This window comes from Ahaetulla prasina, chromosome 2 (genome assembly GCF_028640845.1).
Source record: "Ahaetulla prasina isolate Xishuangbanna chromosome 2, ASM2864084v1, whole genome shotgun sequence".
Lineage (NCBI taxonomy): Eukaryota > Metazoa > Chordata > Lepidosauria > Squamata > Colubridae > Ahaetulla > Ahaetulla prasina.
The window spans coordinates 82,125,853-82,152,377 of record NC_080540.1 but is presented as its reverse complement, the minus strand read 5'-3'; the positions used below and the strand labels follow the sequence as shown (position 1 = coordinate 82,152,377).

The 26,525-nt window shown below is 37.8% G+C and overlaps 1 protein-coding gene across 2 annotated transcripts in view; it reads right to left on the bottom strand.

The window, feature by feature from the left end:
* The window catches only part of SNCB (synuclein beta), a 41,461-nt gene extending 16,956 nt beyond the window's left edge, over positions 1-24,505 (bottom strand). The window contains exons 1-2 of one of the 2 annotated variants that reach the window (XM_058171586.1): positions 24,143-24,505; positions 23,092-23,226 (exon numbers count right to left, since the gene is read on the bottom strand). In XM_058171586.1, coding sequence (XP_058027569.1) covers positions 23,092-23,212 — 121 coding nt within the window. In that variant the 5' untranslated portion in view covers positions 23,213-23,226; positions 24,143-24,505. The remainder of the gene's footprint in view (positions 1-23,091; positions 23,227-24,142) is intronic. The other variant, XM_058171584.1, reaches the window with a different exon arrangement.
* Between the last annotated feature and the right edge of the window lie 2,020 nt (positions 24,506-26,525).

The following is a 26,525-nucleotide window of genomic DNA, read 5'->3' as shown; positions in this document are numbered from 1 at the left end:
GTCGTACATTGGCTATTATGAAATGAGGTAGGAAGAGAGGGTGTGAGGTGTTACATATTCTAACAGCACACAGTTACCAGTATTTTGTTTCATAAATTAACAACTTTCTCAAAGATAAAATTCAAATAATAAGATCATGAAGATAATTTAGGTTATGCCATTTCAAACTTCCTTACACACATTTTTCACTTTTAATCTTAGCATGTGAGAGGGCTACACCAGAACACTTTTCCTCTAAGCATCTAGTTCTTTGCATGGAGCAGAATTACCGTGAGTGCTCTAAAGAAAATCTATTCACCTGCCTCAGTCTGCAATGTAAAATAGTTCAATCCAAATACAGAATTGCCATCTCAGCAACAGTTGAGCACTGACCAAATTCTCTCTTAACAGTAAAAGACTTATTTTTTTTTCAAAACAAACATACAAAAAAAGCTAAGTCAGTTGGTATCTTCTTCAGTGTTTTAGGAGTTGTATGAGTCATCATTCTAGAATTAATGCAACTGCATCTGTTGAATGCTGGGCTTAAACAGGGTAATTTGTGTAGATATATACCTGTCATTGCAGCCAACTCAGAGAAAAGGTCCCTGAGTCCTTAGGGAGATAGGGCGGTATAGAAATACGAATAAATAAATAAATAAATAAATAAATAAAAATACAACTGAACCAACAGGAAATCAGAATTCCAAGTAGAAACACTTGACTTATTAAAATAAGATGCTAGAATTGTGATCTAGACAGATTACATAAAAGGAAGACCCAGTTTGTGTCACTAGTTCACTAGTTTAATATATTCAGTATATATATATTATATATTTTATTTTGTCACAACAGTATATACAATCATCAACATAAAAATAACTCATCATGAGAGAAAAAGTATATATAAGTAAAAGTATAAGTATGCATATAATATTATAATGAAGAGAACAATAGGACAGGAACGGTAGGCACTTTTGTGCTCTTATGCATGCCCCTTACACTGTGCAAACTCAAAAAAATAATTCCATATTAACCAATCTAGTCTAGCAGTTACGATATAGACTAGAAGCAAGGAAATCTGAGTTTTAATCTTCTTTTAGGCATGAAAGCCAGATGGGTAATTTTGGGCCACTCCCACCCTCTGAGCTTGATTATTTTATTTTATTTTATTTTTTATTTATTTATTTATTTATTTTGTCACACAGTATATATAAGCATAAGCATGAAATAACTAAACAATACATAAGCATATATATAAGCATGAGTATATAATAACTATATTAACTGGATATAACAAAAGGAAACAATAGGACAAGAACGGTAGGCACGCTTGTGCTCTTATGCACGCCCCTTAAAGACCTCTTAGGAATGGGGTGGGGTCAATAGTAGACAGTTTTTGGTTGAAGCTTTGGTGATTTTGGGAAGAGACCACAGAGTCAGGTAGTGTATTCCAAGTATTAACAATTAAGCTTAAATCTAATGTGTGTTCGTGTATTGTTGCAATTGAAGCTGAAGTAGTCTTCGACAGGAAGAACATTGTAATAGATGATTCTTTCAGATGTTTGATTACCCAAACTAGATAACACTATCAGGGCACTGACAATATTACCTAGTTTGGTAACGACACTTCTGCAAGAAAACAAGCAAGCTCAGAGAGCACCAAGGCCCCCTCATTTCAGTCCTGAAATTTATTCTCTTCGTCGTTCCTACCTGCTCAGCCTTAGGAAGAAGGCAATGGCAAAGCACTTCTCAATATGCCACCTAGGAAATGACAGGAACTTCCCATGCAGGCAGGAATAGTCAAAACTGACTCAAAGCTATCATTATATATGGCCATGATTTACTACAGTTATACACAGAAGATACTCAACAATGAACCTGTTTAGTGTGTATCAGTTTCTGTGGTCTTGAAATTGTCAACTATTATAACAAGGACTTCCTAATGACTTTATTTGGGTTAGCTATTCTTAGAACCTCATGGATGAAATTAAGAATATTCCAGACATCTCTGTTTATGTACCCATATGTATGCATGTATCGCAAAATGTGCATAAATATGAATCATTTTGGGCTGGAATCCCTGTTGTCTGTCTTCAGATAATATGTCTCTTAATTACTGAATGCCATCTAGAAATATTGTCTCTGAGGGATGGCATATAAATATTTATAAATGAAGAAATATATTGCATTTTTCTTACTCATAGATTATAATATTTTATCACTGGAACACTATTTCATTCCCCACTAGCTAGAGCAGCCAGTGGCACTATCAGTGCTTATGCAAGCATTGCTAAACCCTGTGACATTATTAGGAATCAATGACAAAATCTTCCGACCATAAATTAATTTCCAAATCTCAAGGCATGGACTATGGACATAACACAGCTATTCTGCTTTTGAGCTTCATGAACTAAAAGCAAAGCAGAGATAGCCTGAGTAACTAATCCCCCACCCTCGCTTCTTTAGTTCTCCATTCTTGAGACATGAGGCCTTTCTATAGTTACTTTAGGACTCTTTAAAAAATCAGCAAAAGCCAAGAATGTTTCTCTAATAGTCCAAAGAGAATATCATTTGAAGTTTGTGTGCTCTGCCTTTCTAATAGTATAGCACAGATCCTTCATGATTTTTAAAATGCTGAACAGGGATTCTGGTTTTCTATCCTCAAGCTTCATCCGTTTCAATTCTATTAAGGAAGGGATAATGAGCTCTGGGATTAAATCAGTGTTAGTGTCGAATAATAGAAAAACACAGATTCTGTTATTTTTCTGGAAGGTCTAGCTGCAAATTACCCATGATGCTGAGGAGAGGAGTGAAGCAATGCCCTGTTAATATGCCTTTCATAGCATACAGCTTTTTCTATAGTATTAAAAGCTGCCACTGAATGCTTGTCAAGAGACTTCCAAAGGCGTGTGGCAGAAAAATTGTCACTTGCACCATCCAAGTATCCAAAAGAGTTAAATGGAGCTTATTTTATGTCACATTTTCCAAGATGAGTCAGAGGTTCCTCACTGTGAGATGTTAACAAATGCCAGGCGAAAGATGAAAATGGCAAAATATGTGATTCTATCAGGACTGACAATCTCAGTCAGAATCTATATTGAGGATTGGTAACTTATATTGAAGGTGAGTCATGAGTGTGCAGAATTAAGGTAGGAACCAAACAATGGGCAACATTGGGCACCAGCTAAATTCCTACAAGCTGTAGTCACTATGGCCAACAATCAGGATTTGTGGGTATTGTAATAGAAATACCTGGAGAGTTCCAGGTGGCCTATTCCTGGCCTAAATATTGTAGCACATCTTCTAACTGTAATATAAGTTAATATGCACAAACAACATAAGTTATTAATATGCACATTAATATTAATATTAATTAATATTAATATTCCCTCACAGTGAGGAAAGCTGTGGAAAGATGCTCCTACTTTAGAACCATGTGAAACATTCCCTTCATGTATTAAGAGGTTTCCCCATTAACTATTATGTGGGAAATACAGTGAAACAAGTTTCCTTTATGAGGAGTGAAGCCTTCCTCTATGAGGGGCAACCATTTTGGGTACAACTTCTTGATGTTCAATAATTTACTAATCTACAGTGACATTTAAACATAGATCTTTTTAACATTTATGTTTTATTGTTTTATAAATCTAGATGAAATGTTAATATACCGTATATACTCGAGTATAAGCCGAGTTTTTCAGCACGTTTTTTGTGCTGAAAAACGTCCCCTCGGCTTATACTCGAGTATATACGGCTTATACTCGAGTTTTTTTCTTCTTCTTTTTTTCACATTATACCGGATGGTGCAAACTTGGCGGGCTTTTGCATTAGCGCGGGGAAGCCCTGCCGGTGCAGTGAGAGGGCGGGGCGGGGGAGCCGCCAGCCTTCTCGGCTGAGGGAGGGAGGCTTTCCCTGACCGCTAGCTGCCTCATTTCCCTCCCTCGGCTTATACTCGAGTCCCCAGTTTACCCCAGTTTTTTGGGGTAAAATTGGGGACCTCGGCTTATACTCGGATCGGCTTATATTCGAGTATATACGGTATATTGCTATGTATGACATGACATACCCTAAATAAATAAATAATTTCAAAGAGACTAATAATAATATACATACACTAAACTGAGGCCCTGTTCCAAAGGTGTGTCTGAGATATTTCATGGCATCACAATTGTGCAAATATCTCTGCAGCCCCTAATTCCATTCTGTAATAGTTTGAACATCAAGACTGAAGGGGAAGGAGGACAATAGGCTTTGTACAGGAGTCCCCATTTTAATATTCTTTGCCGTAATACACTGTTTGGACAAATCTGAGGCTGCAACAAGCTAGAATAAGCTTCTCTAGCCAGTTTTAGAAGCAGATTTGACAAGGAGAGGACTTGAGACCACCCGTAAATGCTCCAGGTAGCTGTTCTTTCTATATAAATTTTATATATTTTAAATAGTTATAATACTTTCAATTATTTTTTTGTAGATTTTTTTAATAATTATTGTTCTTATCTGTGATTTTATTCAATGGTTATACATTATCCAGAGTCACTTTTAGTTGGCAGCTATTTAAATGTGCAAAATAAATGAACTCACATCAACGCTTTTGAAAGAACACTAAGTTCACATACTTCCTTTTCCATTCACTTTTGGAAATTGCTTGTTAACTGCTTTTCAGCAATTGGGAACTTTTGGATCAACAAGGTGGATGGCACTTGGTGAGTTTCCTAAATCCTTAGTGAAAGAATGTTTTAAGTACAAGTTTAAGAATGAAAAAATAATAATTTGGAATAAACAGCCAAAGGATGGTTAAAACTTTGATTTTAGAATGTTACAAATGGACTAGGGGCCCAGATAAATTTGAAATACATTTTTGGAATTAATTATCAAGAATTCTCCCCACAGGAAAGTGCTTTTATTTTTATTTTTTAAATATTAAGGTAAGACTTTAAAATTTGAATACCAGAGGGAACTGGAGGAACTAAATATTATATTTAAAGAAGAACACTCAAATTCAACTTACAATTATAAAATGAAGCAAGATAAATATATTTTTGGATATTGGAATAATACTGGAAATAGTCAATGATATTTTTAAACAACGAATCCATAAATTAAAGAGTGATTGCCTGTATGCACAGATTCTTGAAAAGATGTTATGAAAGAGGAACATGTTTTATCTGACAAGATTGAGACTGATTTGAAAGTGGATTTAACAATAACAGGCTATGAGAATGACACGGGAAAACATGTTGCATTGAACATACAAATAAACCAATTTATATCCTAAAAATTAGAAGAGAGATACAAATAACAAACCAAGAGAATGGCAAGGATAATTTTTCTAGTATTTTAAGAGGTGATGAGTTACTGAAATTGATTATATTTGTGATGCAGATCAGAAATCATTTATATATTTCTTTTGTTTTCCTATTTCTATTTTTCCTCTTTTTTTTACTGTACCTTCTACAATTTTTCTATAATTTTTTCTTTTTCAGTTTGCATTAGTTTCTACCATTGTATTTGTAATCTTTAACAAAATTATTATTAAAAGAAGAAAGTGGGTAGGAATAAAGGGAGGTGCTGCTATCTCAACAGCATAATAAACTGTATCAATACTGACAAAATGTCTTGAGCTGCTATGGGTTTCCACTGGCCTTCTTCAAAGGCAACAAGCAGCTGATGTTTTCTTCCAATATGACCATATTTCACTGGTCAGTGAGCCATCCAAAAATTGAAGCTCTCCTCCATCAGTTTTCTTGCAGCATGTGGCAGCAAAGAAGACTGAGATATACATAGAATCACCCATAGCTCTCTCCCTCTTGCCAAGCTCCCTTGCATTTACCTGGACTACAAGAAATGTGTGCCAGTTTTATGAAGCTGTATTTTGCTGGCTGCAAAGCCTTCCAATCAGCGCTTGAAAATTAAGTTAACACCAAAAGGATAGGGGTGTTAATTACATGCATAGTCATTTTTTATTATTATTAAAGAGTTTTACAAAAAAAAATTTCAATACATCCCACTCCCCTCCCCCCACCCATCTTAACCCACCCACCCGCTGGACTTCCCAGAGCAAAATACAGGGTATAAGATCTAACAATCATAAGCTAAAATACACTAATTATCCATAAATTTCCATCCCTCCCCTATAACCTCAACTCTCCTTCTCCATAATAAAGAAAAAAAAAAGGAAATGTTCATTCATAAGATATTTGATATTTCTTCATCCAATAATTGTTCTAATTGTAGTCAGTCCATCTTCTTCATTCCAGTATATTTTCTTGTGAGTATTCATTCGGGTACACTGAAGTTTCCACCACTTCCCACAGTTCAGTACTTTTAACATCCATACCCAATAACATCAATTACTAAATAAACATTATCTTCTTCTAATTTTTTTGTATAATCAACCAAACTTTAACATTTTATAAAATTTTCTCTCTTAACTTTTTAACTTATATAAAATTAACATTTAATCCAAATTTTTCTTCCCCCATATTTCCATATCAATGAATTACCAAATATTTTATAACCATTTTGTCATACAAGCCTTAAACAATTCCATTTCTTTTTTTATTTTTTCCCAACACTTTATATAACCCAACATCAATTTTTGTCCAACATAACTAAATCCACCACATATAATAAAATAACATCAATATAATATATCTCCCACATTTAAGTTACAGATTAAGATATATACACACCCCAATTTAATTTCCAAATACCATCTATAAAGCATTTTATATAAGAAGAAAAAAAATTTCTCTTGACTTTTATACTTATCTAATTAACTACTTACTAAAGCCAAATATAAATTATCCTTTCTACTTTTTATATCCAAAAATTTTGCTTGTGATTACCCTTTCCCATAAAAAGCTCTTTTCGTTTGAAATTATTGCTTCTTTACTCCTTGTTCTTTACGTTTAGTAATTACAATCATTCTTTGCTCTTCCCCTGCTGCTTTCAAGCTTTCTTCCTTAGTCACAGCCTCTACTTTAGATTGTATTTGCTTTGCTACCTTCTCACACTTTTTAACCACTTCCACTTCTCTTCCCATTTTAACTTCTAGCAGTGGTGGAGTTCTAGCCTTCAATATGTTAGTATAAAAATCTCTTGCTTTAAACACCGTATTAAGTCGGTATTTTTCTCCTGCATAATTTACTGTTAGTCCAGCTGGAACATCCCCTCTAAACTGTATCTGACGATTTCTAAATTTGTCCACCAAAAAAGCAAACTCTTTTCTATTTCTTAAAATTTTTGAGGGAATTTCTTTTAGCACTAATACCTCTTGTCCTAATATTTGAGTTTTATTTTTATAAGAAGCTTGTAAAATCTCAGTCCTAATCTTCCTAGTTGTAAAATAAATCACTACATCTCTTGGTAACTGTCTTTCTCTTGCAACCCATGAATTAACACGATAGATTTTTTCAATTTTCGTTTTAAGATCTACAGGTTTCTGTCCAATCATCTGTGCAAAAACCTCTGCAAAGACATCTTTTAAATTCTCTCACTTATTTTCTTTCAAACCTCTCGCTCTCAATGCAGATTCCATTACTCTATATTGCAACAAAACTCGTTCTTCATCTGCAGTCTCTACCTTAGTCTGAAGCTCCTCTATTTTATTTTTTAAGTCCAAATTAACTTGATTAACTTCAACATGCATAGTCTTTGACGATCAGAACCATTCCAGGAAGCCATCATTTTGGCAGACTAAGCAACTATGAGCTCGTTCCTTAGCAGACCCTATGGGGGGAATCCTGGATGCAGTGATGCTCCAAAGTATCACTGACTTGAGCAGGTTTTTTTCATCTTTTGTTTTAAGGGTGGGGGAGGATAGATTCTAGAGATTTTGTCTACTAGTAGTGCTTTCATTCAATGATATAATTAGTGGGGGAAAGTGTTTTGGAAGCTTTCTTTTCTTTTTTGCTTTGGAAACTTGCCAGTGATCCCCTGGAGAAGCTGAAACTATTTTTGGCACAGAACAAACATGCAACTGCTCAGAGGCCAAACAATAGGCATGGAATTCACACACCTCTGAGTGCCAAAAGGAGCGAGCTGGGATCAGGTAAACAACCTTCATTCCAAAGAGATTCTCCTGGGGCATGTCTCATTTACGCAGATTTTACTCCTCGGAGTCAGTAGATATTTTTCCTGTTGCATAGCTGTCTAAAAGAAAATGCTATGCTCAGAATAAAGTACCCTAGTATTCCATCACTTGGTTCTGGAAAGAGGAAATCTGGTCCTCTTCAGACCTTCATCTCTGAACATGTTAGCACAGGACTAACTTTGCTAAGTTGCTGCACATCCTAGCAACCTACAAGTAAAGATGTAACTCACCTACATTCAAAGGAGCCTGCCTTCCAATACATATGGCTTACAATAGAAGGGATGCTAATCGGCACTTCCATCCCCATGGTGTAAAGGTATGCATTGAAGATGCTTTCTTGGGAACTACAGTATGAACTATGAAGTATACAAGCCATCAACTAAGAGGCAGCTAGCCTCAGGCAAGCTCGAGTCCCTTGATGCATTCCTATGTGAAAGTCTGATGTTCAGGGGCGGGTTTCAAAACCCGTCGTTACCGGTATGCTCGTGGGCGTGCACATGCACAGAAGCATCTGGGTGGGTGGGCAGAGCATCCCGCCGCTGCTGCTACTGGTTCGCCCGATCAAGCTGCATGCAATATTACATGCATCTTTGCACTCAACATGCAGCTTCTGCCTATTCTTCAGAACAAATACCTAATTCAGAAAAAGAACTTTTCTTACAAAGAAAGACATTACCTTCTCTGTGCATGCCTGCTTTGATCCTGTTCATTATAAGCTCTTTCTCAGTCTGCAAAGACACGTTTAAAATAAAATGCAAGATATTTCTGAATAGACATTTAATGGGAAGTTTAAAAGCCTGCTGATGCAGAGGCCATGGAATTCAACTTCCTAGCATTTGTGGTTATAAAGATATTAAAATTGTATAGGCACTGTTAGATGAAATTATAGCATCGCAGAGTTATAAGTAACCTAAGAGATCATCAAGTCCAACCACCTGCAACTGCAGGATTCACTACACTGTCCCTGATAGATAACTGTCCAGCCTCTGTTTGAAATCTCAGAAATCCGAATTGAATAAGAAAGCATTCTCAAACACAGTACACAAGTGTGTGATAAACTACAATTCCTACCACTCCCAGCCAACCTATTTCTGGCTAGGCAGGCTAAGGATGGTATAAGTTAACAGTTTAACACATCCATACTTAGTGGGGGAAGTAATAGAAGTATCAGTGTTTAAAATGTTCCCTGTAACTACTACCCTTATCTTATCCCAATGTCCAGGAGAGTGCCACAACCACACTGTGGCTTCCAGAAAGCTAAAACATCCAGATATAAAATAATATATTAATTAAAACACATGATACTAGGACAACTACTCCCAAACCCAGACTTAGAGGGTTCACACAACAACCTGGCTTGGAATGGGGAAAATGAAATCTCTCAGGCTAAAAAATCCTACACTAATAATGGATTTGCCAAAGAGGAAAGTGAGGATGCAGAGTATATAAGCAAGCATCAATCATCAATGGACACTGAGGGCTAGAGAGGGGATCTACTGTAAGAGAATATGGAGCTTTTCAAGCCTGGCTTGGTATAAATTTCTTTTTGCTCAAAAATTGGCAGCTATCTTATACAGCTCCTGTTTTGTTTCTTGAAATACAATATAGATATAGTTCCTAATGGTCTTCAGCCATTGGAGCACAACAAAACCTTTTGGACAGAGGTTTTGTTTTGGAATGGAATGGTCATCATCAGTACGTTGGTAACACTCAGCTGTTGCTCCTTACTATGCTTGATCATTGGCTAAGTTTGATAAATGTTTTTAATCAAACTTTTTATATTGATATTGTTTCCTGATTGCTTATAAAAAACAGATTGGGGAATGACATTGCACCTGGTCTGGATAAGGTTACATTCTTCCTGAAAGAATACACGTTTGCAGTCTAAGAATACAGTGCAAGGCATGGGGAATGAGATTGTATAATGCATGAACTGAACAATATGCATTGTTTGCCAGTTGCTGGTCAGCACAATTTAAGCTTTAAAGCCCTAAATGATTTAGCAGTTGACTAAAGAATCATCTTTTTTATTATGAATCTGTTTGGTTATTAATTAATTAATTAATTTATTTATTTATTAGATTTTTATACTGCCTTTCTCCCGAAGGACTCAGGGCGGTGTACAGCCAATTATAAAAGCAATAACAATATACGATCTGTGGGAGAGGGCCTTCTGAAAAGGTCCACATTGTCAGAGGCAGGTATTTCTGGCATGGGGAGAGGGTTTCCTCCTGCATGTTTACCAGATTAGGAAAATCACTCAGAGTTGTAGCTAAACCCTACTCTCTCAGCATTTTAAAAAATAAAAACTATAAACAGGCATTCTAATTGATAAATGATTGAATATGACATTAAATTATATTTAAACTTTGGATATTTTATTTTATTTTTTAAATTTGCTAGTTGCCTTAAGTATTCCCAGAGACTGATAAAGAAGAATATTTGTAGCTCAAGGTTGAAATGAGGGGTCCTTGGTGCTGTCTGAGCTTGGTTGTTTTCTTACAGACATTTCATTACCCAAACCAGGTAACATCATCAGTGCTAGTAAGGAAACTCCACTCCCTGATTGTACTGATGACGTTACCTAGTTTGGATAATGAAACGGTCTGCATAAAAACTACCAAACTCAGAGATTATCAAAGATCTCTTATTCCCAGAGAAGAAAGACAACATACAAATCAAATACCCATAAATCCTCCAAATGGCTCAGAATAGCACTTCACCATAGCATTTCGGTGGAATTGCCAAATGCTGCAGAACCTGGCTCCCCCAGCTTTTTGGAAATGTGAGGAAAATGGTGACTACAGCAGCAGGCAGGGTTTGCTGGCCTGTCTACATACAGTAATGAATACTGCCTTCCATTCTCTAGCTCGTGCTATTGCAGAACACACCCTGTTTATGCTTTTGGATTTTTGTTGTTGTTGTTATATGGCATGCATCTAAACTAGGCACAGGACTGCAGAAGCCCATTATTTCTTATTTTCTAAGAAAGCCAATAAACATTCCTAGAAATCAAGGTGATCTAACGGATTAGTCCTGCATAGAATGCCAGCTTCCCCATTCTTTTAATTTAAACTTTTTTTAAAATGGCAGAGACATGAAACCTAATGAGGTCAAGACAGTTATCCTATGATGGAGCTCTCAAAACAAATCTGGTGAAATATTTAGCAGACTAAGCCAACAGAAATCCACTCCCATATCCTTTTGTTTGAGATTATAGCAGGAACAAGCTGCAGTTCCAACTTATTTGTCCCTGTTCTCCATAGCAGAACTATCTGTGATTGGAAAAACTATCTGAATATTCAGTACAGAAAAACCTCTGTTTTGTTTTTCTGGTGTGTCTACTTGGCACAACAGGAGAAATTTGTTAGACATCTCATCTCCTAATACTGATGCTTCCCTACCTGCTCATCTGCCAGCTGTTCTTTGAACTCAGAGATAAGTTCAGAAGGGTAATGTAATTATTATAACTGAGTGCTTTAAGAGATTCCGCTTGCTTTCTTGGAGCATTCCAGTTAAGGAAATAGCACTATCATGATCAATAAACTACAGTTCAGTTATTAAGCACGCAGAAAGCAGAAGTACTTATATTAAAATCTCAGAGCAATCAGTTGCAGGCCCAGTGGCCTTCAGTGTTTTTCTTTAATTAGTGATCTGGAAAAAGATATAAAAATCCTTGCCAATAAAATATGCCAAAACTACAAAATGGCCATAGTGATAATTAATGAAAAGGGCCCAAGACTTCCAACATTGTGGATTGCTTGCTCTGCTGGGTCTGTTCCAAGAAACATGTTGATGCAGCCAATAGCAAGGTCACACATCCAGGAAAAAATGTAAAGCAGATCTAAGCAATGGGAAACTGTCCTCAAAAGCAGTAGAGTGCAATTTTTGTTTTCCTATTTTTTATGGCATCTACCAGCCTCCCATTTAATTCTTGGACTCAGCATGTTTGCTAGCCTTCCAGTCAAGCACACTTTCACAGTCTACGTGGATTAATTAAACCCTAAGTCTATTTAAGCAACCTTTTATTTATACAGTCAACAAAATAAAGGTGTGGCAAAATGATGTTTTGTCTCTACTATTCTGCTTGCATGCAGAAGTTAATTACAATAATTAATTACTGGCAAGCAGGGTGGATTTTCTACTATAAACCAACAAAAGGTTCTCTTGTTAATCAGAGTTTTTAAACAACTTAATTCCACCCCTTAACCCATTTTCCATGTCTCACTGTGCCACGTGCTGGACTACAAACTTATGCAGTATATTATCTCCATGTGCAACTCAGAACCTGGCATTCTCTTTTTTTTTTCAAGTTTTTAATTTTATTTTACGTATACATATCAATGCATGAACAGTGTGGCACCTGGGTGTCATACATTCTAATACAAATAAAACTAGTAAAATTGATCATAGTTATTACATTCAACCAATTTATATATTTCAAAAAATAATACCCATTTATATTAAGTTGTAATTTATAATTATTTAATTATTCCATGTTTTTATATATTGCTCTAATGCCACTCACCATATTATTTGATCATACATAATAATATTGCCATTCAATTTTTAAGCTTCCCTCTTGTTATTGCTTTTATTTTATTATGTAAAAATGTATACACTAATATTCCCCCTTTCTCTTATTTCTATCTCTATTCTAACTTTTTTTTAAAATTTGCATTTATATCCCACCCTTCTCCGAAGATTCAAGGCGGCTTACACTATGTTAGCAATAGTCTTCATTCTATTTGTATATGACTTTGTATAAAGTCAACTTATTGCCCCCAACAATCTGGGTCCTCATTTTACCTACCTTATAAAGGATGGAAGGCTGAGTCAACCTTGGGCCTGGTGGGACTAGAACCTGCAGTAATTGCAGGCAGCTGCTGTTAATAACAGACTGCATTAGCAGTCTGAGCCACAGAGGCCCCTTTTAATCATGTCACCCTTTTATTAAAAGACATTTTCTTTCTATCCAACATCTCTCGCCCACTTTGGTTCCTTGAATCCTGTTCATTTTTAACTCACCTACCATATTTCATTATTTACATATATTTGTATTAAGATACAATCATTCAATTATTTCATTATTCAAAGTTTCAATACACAATTCTAATACCAATACCAATATTATTTAGACATACAAAATTATTCTAATTATATTCTTTACAATCATCGAATCTATATAATACACGTTTATATTGAAGCATGTTCTTTCATTATTTAATTGCTTAATGTTTCAATATATTATTCCACTGCCAATCACAATATTATTAAAATGTACTTAATGCCATCTTCAATCTCTAGTTTTCCCATTTTATTGTTACTTTTATTCCATCATATAAAGGTATGTATATACAAATGTTTCCCCCGTCCCTAATTTCTACCTAACTTCTAATCATGCCACCATTCTAAAAAAGAAGGGAAAGAAAGAGAAAAAGAAAAGCAAATCAAAATATCAAAAAAAGAGAGAAACCCTTTCCTTTCTATCCATCGTCTCTTGCCCACTTCACTACTTTAGTTGCTATGCTTTTTTTGACTTGCCTCCCATATTCCTCCCTTGGATCTTTATCTCTGTCTGCATCTACTTCTTGGCTATTCAACCTAAGTATTTCTTCCATCTCTACCCTCTTCCACTGCCTAGCTTCCAAAGTATCTGCCCAGAGTCCCAGGCCCCTATCTCCTGTTCAAAAGTATCTTCTTGTATCTCCAATTCTCTTTTCAACTCTCTTGAAATATTTCCTCCCTGGTTTAATTCATTAATCACTATTATTTTTATTATTATCTGCTCTTTGTCTTCTTCTTTTGTTTGCTGGTTCTTCGGTTCTATCTTTTCCTCCATTCCTTCTGTTAGCTCCTCCCTTTTCTGAGCATCCACATCTTTACTCATCATCCCTCGTATAGTAATTTCCATTTTTTCCATAATCTCCTTAAATCCTTTCTCCATGATGTCCTTTGTGCTTTGGAAAATCAACGCCATCTCCTTCAATGTTCCATTCATTTCTTCCTTATGAAGCATCTTGTTTTGTTTTTTAAAAACCCACTTTTGTCCAAGAACCATTTATTCAGATCTAAAGTTGCCCTTCAAGAAGTACATTAATCACAGTTCTTTGTATCCCATAGGAAATCAATCAATTCCATTTAAATAGTCCCAGAAGTTATCAAAAGCCTCTTTACGTCCCCTTTACAGGCTCAATCTTCTAGCATAACATTTAATTAAATAACTTCCTTGTTCTCATTTTTGAGTCTCCAATAGTCGTGGGGTAGTTAGATATAACCCAGTAAATATTTTCACAATCCTTCATATAAGTATTCCCAAACTTGTATATTTTCCTTTTGTCAGCAGGTGGCATTCTCAACCTAAATTTCAGTGTTGTCACTAATCAGTCTAATTTTAGTTATTTGGATCATAATTTTAATTGTAATTCAATTATAGAAGCAGGATATGTTTTTTAAGTAAATAATTCCAGCATTTTAAAATGCCTTCCCATTACCATGTCTTCCCAGTTTAAGAGTCCAATTTTCTGTATTTTTAGAAATTTATTGTTTTTCTCTCTTTAGGTCTTTACCTTCCAGTCTGGTATTTTTCTCAGAATGCTTAATTGCGGCTTTAACAAGCAATGCTGAGCAGATAGTTCTAAATTGTTCCTTAGGGGTTAGGTTTTAAGTAAGAAGGAATCCTCTCCCTCAGTTCCAGTCACTGTTCACCTACTTAGCTCAAGCACCAGTCTTAGTTGTTCCTTGGTTGTTCCACATTCGTGGCAACCATCTTTCAGCTGCCTCTTCTCTTTGCTGTGGCTGAGAGGCAACTGTCCCCAACCTCACAGGGCACTCCTCTTTGCTTCACCACCCCTATGGGGCGGCTTTGGCTCCTTTTGGAGCCTACCAATGGGGAGAACTGGGCACGGGAGCGCAGAGACCCACTCCTCTTGTCTGATCTCGCCGCTACATCAACCGGAAGCCCCTGAACCTGGCATTCTCTTATACAGCTTTCCTGTACTGTAGAACGAATACTTTCAGTGAAGAATGTTCAAATAGTACAAGGCATTAGAAAAAGCAGAGAGCAAGTATACATTTGCTCTCTAGCCAAGGTCTAGGACAATTCACTACAGGCAAGTTGGCCATGGCAAGTTGCCTGTAGTGAGTTGTCCTAGACCTTGGATGATCATCTTGCCGCAGCCAATTCACCATGGCCAACTCGCTGCGGGACAAGAGTTACACTAATATCAATGAAATTGTGGAAAAGAATCATTAAAGAAAGAATGCAAAATGAAATGTGAATGACAAAAATTAAAATATTTTTTAATTATTGTAAATAATTAAATTTAATTGTTCAGTTGTCCTGCAGCAAGTTGTGTCATGGCAAGTTGTACCATTCCACTCTAACCACAAATCGCTATCATAGAAGACCTCCAAAGGATGACGGAGAAAATACTAATTGCAGAACAGATGCAGCCTGATCTTATGCATGTGTAATTAGAAGCCACACTTAATTCAATGGGGATTATTCCTATAGATAGTCCTAAACATACCACCACAACTGAGATCACAGCTTCCATCACTGAGGTGATTGTCAATTGAGTTGTGCCTGATTTCACTACTTTTTTTTGCTGCAGTTGTTAAATGAATTGCTTAGTTACTAAGCGAATATGACTTCCCCTATTGACTTTGCTTCTTGGAAGCCTGCTGGGAAAGTCACATATAGTGATCAAGGGACCCCAGAACACTGCAACCAACATAAATACATGCCAACAGTGTCGGCTGGCAGCCCCCAGGGGCAGGGCCTTCTCTGTGGGAGCATCGACGCTCTGGAATGAACTCCCCCCTGGCCTACGTCAAGTGCCTGATCTTCGGACCTTCCGTCGTGAGCTAAAAACATACTTATTTATTCAAGCGGGACTGGCATAATAGTTTGATTTTAAATTGGGCTTTTATTAATATTCTTAAATATTTTAAATTTAATTTTAATTATTAGCCGTTTTTGTAATTTTGATATGTTTTAATTTGTTTTAATTGTACATATTTTGTATTTTATCTCCGGCTGTACACCGCCCTGAGTCCTTCGGGAGAAGGGCGGTATAAAAATTCAATTAATAATAATAATAATAATAATAATAATAATAATAATAATAATAATAATAATAATAATAATAATTGCCAAGTGTCAGAATTTTGATTGTATAACAATGTGGATATTGCGAAAGTGGTAAGTGCAAGGACTGGCCATAAATACTTTTTTCAGTTGTAAGATGGAATGGTTGCTAAATAAATGGTTGTAAGTTAAGGACTATCTGTATAAATGGTCACAAGATTGTAGCAGTAGTTCCTTCTGGGACAAATACCTGAGAAAGGCCTGGACTCGCCTATAGCCAAAAAGAAACAGAAGAATGACTTGATAGGTGGAGAATAACAGTATAAGTTTATTTTTATTTATTTATTTTATTTTTATTTATTTATTTTATCAATCATATATAAGATAACAGGTTAAAGTATAAACATAATTTGGATACATGAACAGAGTAAGTAAAAAGGAATACTAGGACAGGGATGGTAGGCCCGCAGGTGCACTTATGAACACTCCTTACAGACCACTTAGGAATGGGGTGAGGTCAACAGTAGACAGTTTAAGCTTAAAGTTTTGGGGGTTTGGGAAAGAAACTACAGAGTCAGGTAGTGCATTCCAGGCATTGACCACTCTGTTACTGAAGTCATTTTTTCTGCAATAGAGTTTGGAGCGGTTTACGTTGAGTTTGTATCTATTATTTGCTCATGTATTGTTGTGGTTCCTTGAATATGGAGAGCTAGCATTTCAAGGAAAAATACTAATTCAGCATGCTAAATTATTACATGAAGGGAAGTTTGTTTCTTTTATAAAAAGGGGCATTCTAAAAAAACATTTAAAATTGCAAATGGCATAATAACATTTACAATGGCAAGTGGCACAGTCCAGCATCTCATCAATCTACTTATATGAATATGAAATCCTTAAACCAATGTCCTGCAGTCACCCAGATACAAACTATCTTTTTCACAGGTGGGTATACTGATGATTGAACCCAATTCCACATGTGGAAAAAGCTTCTGCATGCAAAGACAGAAACATTTTTCTGCCTCTCCTCTGCTAACCTTATTTCTCTCTACTATCCCTTGCCTTATGGCTTAGCCATATTGGGATGAAAGTTCCATCAGTCTGATAATTTTCTCCCTTCCTCTTGGAACTCCACACGGTCTCTGCAATTCTTCCTACAATTTGAAAATATATGAATTAGGCTATTATGGCTGAGTGTTGTGGGTTTAAGATCTACTGTTTGTAAGTAGAACTGGGAATGGCAGAAGAGAAATGTTTTGGATTAAGTCCTGTATGTATAATGCCTTGTATCAGGATACTGTAGGATCTGTTGTCCAAAACATTAGCAAGTCATGAGTTGGTCAGTTTGCTATATCATTCCACTATTTAATTATTTTTCATAACCTGCTAAAGAAGCTAGGACTTCTCAGATCCTTTATAAATACTGTTTAAAAGACTTCAAGAAAGATATCAAAAATGAATTTATTATCATGTGACTTACCAACTACACACATCCATCTAAATTGTATCATTTTTCTAGTCAATGAATTTCCATTTTGTTCTTATGGGGCTAACTTTAAAAATGAAAATATGACATTCTAGAACCTTTAGCAGTTTTCTTTGGCTAGATTCATAAGCCATAGTTTGTTTTAACGTGATTGTTGGATCAGCTTAAGGGCTATTTCTTTTTCTTCCATTTAATTGTGTCCAATTCTCAAACTGCCTGGATAAGTCCCTAAAGTTTTCTTGGCAAGGTTTTTAAAGTGCTTTGCCAATGCCTCCTTCCTAGAGGTGAAAGTGACTAGCTCAAGGTCACCCATATGGCTTTGTGCCTCAGGCAGGACTAGAACTCCCAGTTTCCTGGTTTCTAGCCTGATGTCTTTACTTGCTAAAAAGTAAAAAGGATTTTAAGGGAAGGCAGAGGTGGGTGAGGGCAAAAAGGCTATAGCAATTAGCTCTTTTTTAAGGAGCTTTAACAAGTCCAATGGGAGAAGAGAGAAAAAAAATAAGTAATTATTCCAGTACAGGGATATGTGATTTGTTTTCCATTTTTTAATTATTGTTATGACAATAATTTTTGTTTTACCTTATGCCAGGATTATCTGATCACTTAAAGTTGGTACCAATGTCTGGCAGGAAATACAAAAAGCACAGTAATGTTGTTTTCCTGTTTTACCCTGAGTGGGGACTCTATCTATCTATCTATCTATCTATCTATCTATCTATCTATCTATCTATCTATCTATCTATCTATCTATCTATCTTTGACTTATAAGGCTGCCTAACTCAGGGGTATAGAACAGAAACACAAACAGTAAACCAAAAAATCCCAAGCACCAATCCATATAGCTGCCTTCACACAGAGAAAAGAAAGAAATAGGGTAGGTACTGCCTTGATACACTTTGTTGGCATCTCCTCAGAAATGGGTTGGAGTACAGGATGAACAAAGCCCATAGAGCCCACACATGCCACCATAAATGCACACATTGCGTAAACCCATAAATTAGGCTTTAAAAACTCCAATAGTTGGGTTCAAAATTATGCAAGCTACGGTGTAAATAAACCACATTATGCTTAAAGTCACAAATGCAAAGGCACAGCAGAAGAAAATCTCTTATGGGGAAATGGGAAGTTAGTTAATCTCGGTTCTACCAGTAGGGAGAATAAGATGAAGAATGAGAAAGAGCCAGGAGACAGGAGAAATATGGAATTGTTGATATACTGGCTACATTCATAAGACAGACTAAACTAAGGTGCAATTTGGCCTTCTGTTTTCTTCACTTCTTTTGAGGTCAGATGGGCCACAGAGATGACTCTGAAGAAGATATGTGGAAACCATTAGCAAAACGTGAACATAACCTAAGAAACCAGAAAGCATGAGAAAGAAACTCAAGCCTGTGTATCTTGACAGATTGTCATAGACAAAACTCAAGCTGCACTGGTTGGTTCATCATGTTGTATTCTCTTCTGACCTCTCTTTCTTCTATTTCCACTTTTCATTTTCATTTTCATTGCACATGGACATGCAAAGAAATGAAACATGGGCAGCAAGGAGAAGCCACTTGTCATGACTCATGGTCCAATATGGATTAACTTATTTTTTTAAATAAAATAAAATAAAATAGAAGTCAAAGTTCCTTTGATCAGAGCTCAAGATCTGGTGACTTTATCCAGACGTATCCAGTTAGTTGTCTTGGCAACTGTGCAGAAATGGGTGGGCACTGCATTCTTTCAAGATGCCTTTTGGACTTCATAGCTAGCACTTAGTTTTGGGCTTTTTGGCGGTCTCTCCTTCCAGCGCTATTCAGAACAATGGATCCTCCAGTTTGACTAAAACTATGGAAACTAAAACCTAGTGAGTGTTGATGGACAAGTCATATAAAACTGCTAAAATATAGATCAAAAAGAGTGCAAATCTGCAAATATGGTTACTTGCTTAATTGTATTGCCTGATATTTGCCAGTGAAGATGAAGCTAAGGAGACAACCCCTCTCATTCTCAAAGTGAATAGCATTAACTGAAGCCTGTTGCTAAGGAATGTTCCTTGAGTGTGGCTCTTCTCAGCAAGACACACCATGATATTCCTAATCAATTCTTGGTTGTCTCCTTTATCCTTAACCCTTTTTAAATACAGGGTGCAGATTAACGTATCTTTTCTATAGTAGAACAGGAATTTATAAAAATCCTACAGATTGAAAAAAGAAAAAGATCACACTCAAGAAAATATGAGGAAGATAAATTGGCCAAGAGGCAGGGAACTACTATGTATGCCTAGTACACTGAACCCCCAAAATAATTCCCCCTTTTCACCCAAACATATTGCTAGAATTCATCCCAGTTGGTTAATTTAGTGTTCAGCAGATCATGCAAAGCCAGAGAATTCAATTAGTTTCACAACATGCTTAGTTAATTCCTGGAAAGCATGTTTTGTGGACAAAGCAAAAAAATGATGGCTTAGCTAAAGAAAAACAAATAAGGTTCATACAGACCTAGTTTCAAGATAACTACAATCACAAATTCTCCAATCACAAGATCTGGAAGCCTTGTTGGCAGGAAATATGGGGATTGTAGTCTAATTCATTTATAGAACATCAGGATGGAAAAGATTAAAAGACAACACCATTAGGTATTCTCATTTTTATTGTATGTGTAAATAATATACAAGATATTTGTTCTCTCCCTCTCTATAAAAATTTAGAGACAACCCCTCTCATTCTCAAAGTGATGTCTTTACAGCTATAGCTGCATCAGTGAAGGGCTCTTTGAGTCTACTTCTGTGGCTTGCAGTGGCTAACCAAATATATATTCAGAAATCACACATTAGGTGGGATAGTATAGTTGTTCTTCACTATTACTTCATTGATTGATTGATTCATTTATTCATTGACTGATTGATTGACTGACTGACCAGTTGATTATGTACCATCAAATCATAGTGAACTCATAGATAGATTTTCTCCAGGATGATCTGTCCCAATTTGATTATTATTATTTTTTTGTTTACATTTATATCCCGCCCTTCTCCGAAGACTCAGGGCGGCTTACAATGTGTAAGGCAATAGTCTCATTCTATTTGTATATTTACAAAGTCAACTTATTGCCCCCCCCAACAATCTGGGTCCTCATTTTACCTACCTTATAAAGGATGGAAGGCTGAGTCAACCTTGGACCTGGTGGGACTAGAACCTGCAGTAATTGCAGGCAGCTGGTTTTAATAACAGGCTTCTTACAGCCTTGAGCCACCACGGCCCTTGATTATTCTCAAACTGTTAGCATTTAAGGTTTGGTGCTTACAATTCAAGAGATATTATACAGTTACAAAGACTAAAAACCATTGCTAATCTATAGTTGTAGTTTAACCAGCATTTCTCTTAAGTTGTGCCTAGCAATCCCCATGATGGCAGATCACAGTTGGAGACTTTTTTTTAATGATTAGATTTGGCAAAATGTAGAGATTCTGGGGGAAAAGACCTGGATTCATATTTAGCTCAAATCAACTTTATTGTCTGCCTTTGATGTTTGATTTGAGAGCTGATTCAATTTCAGGCCAGATTCCTAACTAAGTTGAATAGAATGTGTCCAGGCTAACAGATAGTAGCATCTACATCATATTGCTTTTTCTTTCTTGTTTATCACAACTGAGTTTTTTTCCTAAGAGTTGATTTACAACATTAAGTTCATTCACATCTTTCTCTCTCTCTCTCTCACATTATTTTTTTTTCTGTAAATATATCTTAGAAAAATCTGTTATAAATTACTATTTCAAATCCCTTCCCTTTGATCTTGGTTCAGGTAGTCCTTGGTTTACAGCCACAACAACCCAAAATGTCCATTGCAAAGCAAGACAATTGTTAAGTGAGTTTTGCCCCATTTATGACCCTTCTTGCCACAGTTGTTAAGTGAATCACTCAAGATGATAAGTTAGTAACACTGTTGTTGAGTGACTCTGGCTTCCCCGTTGACTTTGCTTGTCCGAAGGTCACAAAAGGTGGTCACATTACTCCAGGACACTGCAACTGTCATAAATACATGCCAGTTGCCAAGCATCCAAATTTTGATCACATGACCATGAAGATGCTGCAATGGTCATATGAAAATGATCATGTCACTTTGTACAATGTTGTCACTGTGAATGGTCACTAAATTGTTGTAAGTTGAGAACTACCTATACTTCATGGTCTTGCTGAAGATTTTTGTTGCCTTGCTTTTTGCACATGGCATCACAATTATAATTAGTTACAATTGCACTCATTCAATGATTGTTTTATTTATATTTTGAGTTTACAGTTTTACAAGGAAGAAGTACAGGAAGGTTGTGAGTCAGCACTAGGATGATGAATGACAAAATGGAATCATGAGAAGTTGATAAGATGAATCTCTGGAATGAAGAACTTGGGAATGGGTCTCATCATTTCAAAACAGAGTGTAATATTAGTGGAGGCCTGATTTATTCAAGTGTTGGGGGAATGGTTTTATAAAATGAATTTATAAAACTGGTTGAAATTGAACACTAAGATGAATCCATAATCTGTCACATCCCTGCTTTTTCCCAAGACACCTTAGAGTCTGTTGTAGGAAAAAGGCTCTGCGATATCTCAATTTTTTTTCTTGCAGAGTGAAAGCATTCCATCTTATGTATGGAGTAGCAGAAAGACTCCAGAACACTCGCCTCATGACTGGAATTGCATCTTTACAGAAAGGGAATCACATCACAAAACTGAAGCGGTCTCAAATCATGAAGGAAAAGGTAGAGAGGCTTTTATAATGGTTGGGTTCACACAACATACTAAGCCAAAATTAAATAAACCAATGCATTCTCTTAATTGAATCCGAAATCTGATCAGTCACAAAGGAAAGGAGACATGATAATTACTTGAAAATCAAACGTAATCTCATACGTAAAGGTGAGCCCTAGAAGATGAAATCTTTTGGATACTGAAGGCAATCAGAAAGGTTGGATACAGAAAAGCTCAAAAAGGAATCCTACTATTGGACTCCTTTGTTTGTTTGTTTGTTTGTTTCCTATCTAGAATCATTGCATAGACAGAAATAATTACTGAGGAAGGGAAGCTATTGTCACTTTGGAGGAATCAACTAGAACAGTGGTTCCCAACCTTTTCTTGTTTGAGGCACAACCTTTTCTTGTTTGAGGCACCCTTGGAAAGCCTTTCAAAAGTTCCCGGCACCCTTATAAGGAAATAGATATTTAAAATCTCCGTAGCTCAAAAGTTCCCGGCACCCTCAAAAGATCTCACGGCACCCCTTAGTGCCGCGGCACACTGGTTGGGAACCACTGAACTAGAATAATGATAAAACCCTAACCAATGGACGTCTGCCTCCTCCTTCTCTTTAATCCTTCCTCTCTCTGCTTGGCAGATTTGTTTCCCTGCAAGGGGGGGGGGCATAGTGAGAGGGGCAGCTCTGCAGCTTTGCCTGCAGCAACCTTACCAACATACAGGACGCCTTCCTTGGTCTTCTCAGCTGCCACTGCTACCCCTTCCTTGGTCTTCTCTGCTGCAGCAACAACCCCTTCCTTTGCCTTGGACAAGCCCTTCATAAACACATCCATCCCGGCACTGAGCTCTGCATGGAGACAAGATAGGGGTGGAAGATGGCTTCAGCAAAGGACTACGCTGGGGAGGATAAGATTATTGGGGGTGGGGGTGGGGGATGAGTCAGGCTTTAAAGAGATGGGTAATAGCTGAGACTATACTTCACAGTATAGTAGTCACAAAAATATCTTCTTCATATTCTTCAGCAGTATCTCCTTGCAAGCACTGCCTTCCTGCCAGCTAAGTGTGCTGGAACAGGCAGGAGAACGTCTCTCATGGGTTTCCAAATGAAGAGCGGAAGGGAGGGTGGGGGTGTCTGGGCGCCTCCATAGCCATTGTTGGAATCCAGGTTGATCCCTCAGGGAAGGATAACCTTCGGCCCCCAATTCAACAAGTCTGGGCATAGTTATTACTGCTGCAACAGCTGGTCCCCCTCGCCCTGATCTGCCATCCTAGCCCAGGCCTACCTCGCCTGACTCAGGGGTTGCAGCCTCGGGGGCGGAAAGCAACACCTTTCGAGCCCGGTTCCTCAAAAGCATCACTCACGATCGCGGGGGAGAGAGAGAGAGAGCACGCGCGCCAAGGATGCTTTTTCACCCTCGTCTTCTTCGTTTTCACGAGGGTGACTCCGCGTCCTTGAAACCAGAGGAGGAAATGGGGAGGGACGACGACGGGGGGAGGGGGGGGGAGAGTCAAAGGAATAGCCATAGATTTTTGGTGGGCAGAATACCCAAGAATACGAGCCATCTCCTTTCTCCATTCTGCCCTGCTTTCCAAAGGAAGCGGAGGAAAGGCTTGCCGGAGAGATTGCAACCCTGCGCAGACCTGAGGGCTTCACCTTCAAGGCAGCGTTATGACCGACCTGCCGTTTCCCCCCCATCCTTTTCCCAGTCCGAGCGGACGCCCAGGATCTTTGGGGGAAGGAAGCGTGCCGAGGCGCCACTCACCTGCGATCGGCGATTGCGCTGGACTCGGGTGCGTGTCTGTCGGAAGGTTCAGATCATTCCGGGCCGGAGCGGGTTGGGCGGGCGGGGCTGTTGGCGGGCAGGCGGCGCGGTGCAGCGGGGGAGTCAGGGCAGCTCTGCCATGGAGCGGCTGGGGGAGGAGGCGGAGGAGAGGAGGCGGAGAGGAGCGAGCAGACGAAAGACGGTGCCTCCGTTGCTACCGCTGCTGAATATTGCAATGAGCCGCCCTCTCCCTATACCCGCCGGCGAGGGGATTTCATCATATTACGCAAATGTGGGCTCTCCGCCCCTCGGTCCTGCCCAGATGCAGCAGCAAGACACCCCCCCCGGCCTTGCTTACGGCCCGGTGACTTGGGCCCCCGGGCATCTGAAAGAACGCAATACACCTTCCTGCCCCTTAGCGGGGAAGGAGCTCGAGCAATGAGGAGACAAGAGCTGGGTGGGGCACCATGAAGAGTTTTGTGGAGGTGGGGGTGTCTTAGCACAATTTGCATAGATAGAGGCAAGCAGGGAGACCCTGAGCTCAGAAAGCAGCCGCGGGATGCAAAACCACAGGCCTGGTCTTTAGAGCAGACCTCCTACCTTTCTTGATTGCCAAAATATGCATTGATTTAGTTCAGCAGGAGGTTTTAGCAGCTGAGCCATGCCAAGCCAGCCTTTTTCTAGGCTCTGAAGCTGAGTAGATTCTAGCCTGGCTAAGAGCCGTAGGCTAGTCTGGACTGAAAAGCTGCCCTGTCACTTGGAAGAAGGTGAGAGTAAACAGTTAGCTGACAGAAACAGGTGACATAGTTAAGTCTGCATAGGCTTCAGGAGGTAGTTGACCTTCAGGATTGAAAAAAAATCTTTCCTTGGCATCTGATTGGCCTATGGGAACAAGCAAATTGTGTCAGCAGCTGGATTGTTGGTCTTGTATAAAGAAGATCTTTCATAATGCAACCAGAAAAGTCATGTTGATTTTCACAGGATTTACTAAGTAAAAATGTACATCATTGGATATATATGCATATATAGTATGCTTATGCACTGGAGACAAATTCCTTGTGTGTCCAATCACACTTGGCCAATAAAGAAATCTATTTTTATTTTTATTTTATTTATTTTATTTTGTCACAACATCATACAAAAAGATTATATAGTATATACACATATAAACATATATAGGAAGAAGAAAAGAAAAACAATAGGACAGGAACGGTAGGCACGTTTGTGCGCTTATGCACGCCCCTTATGGTCCTCTTAGGAATGGGGTGAGGTCAATAGTAGAAAGTTTTTGGTTAAAGCTTTTAGGATTATGGGAAGAGACCACAGAGTCAGGTAAAGTATTCCAAGCACTGATGATTCTGTTGCAGAAGTCATATTTTCTGCAATCTAGATTAAAGCGGTTTACATTAAGTTTAAATCTATTGGTTGCCCTTGTATTATTGCAATTAAAGCTGAAGTAGTCTTTGACAGGAAGGACATTACAATAGATGATTCTGTGAGTTAAACTTAGGTCTTGTCGAAGGCGACGGAGTTCCAAGTTTTCTAAGCCTAGGATTTCAAGTCTGGTGGGATAAGGTATTTTGTTGTTTTCAGAGGAATGGAGAACTCTTCTTGTAAAATATTTCTGGACACGTTCAATTGTATTGATGTCAGAGATGTGGTGAGGGTTCCAAACAGGTGAGCTGTATTCTAGAATTGGTCTAGCAAATGTTTTATATGCTCTGGTTAGTAGTGTGGTGTTTTTGGAAAAGAAGCTACGCAAATCTTATTCTATTCTAGCCCTAGCCTTAGCCCTAGCCCTAGCCCTAGCCCTATGGTGTGTATAACACACACACCCTACGCAATAATTTAAACCTACCATGCAGGCATGAGAAAAACACTAAGTGCAGTAAATAAATAAACTTTGATTTCACTGTAAATAAGGTTTGCATGTAACACATAGCAGCCACTGGATTTCTTTCAAAGTGCCTTCCCATCTAGAGTTGATGAGACTTACCTTACATTATGCATACATATATGTATATTCACATAAAAATATAAGGACATAATAATCAGAAACCTATGGTTAGTATTCTTTTTTAAAAAGGCAATTTATATGGTTATAACTTTATGTACTGTCCATGGGGTTTTCGTGGCAAAGATACTGGAGTGTGTTGCCATTTCCTTCTCCAGTGGATCACAATTTGTCAGAGCCCTCTGCTATGACCTGCTTGTCTTGAAGAACTATGGATGGAGGTTTGCAATATTGTACAAGAGGTAGCAACTAAAACCATCCCAAAGAAAAAGAAATGCAAGAAAGCAAAATGGTTGTCTGAGGAAGCTTTACAAATAGCTGAGGAAAGAAGGGAAGCAAAAGGCAAGGAAGAAAGAGAAAGATACACCC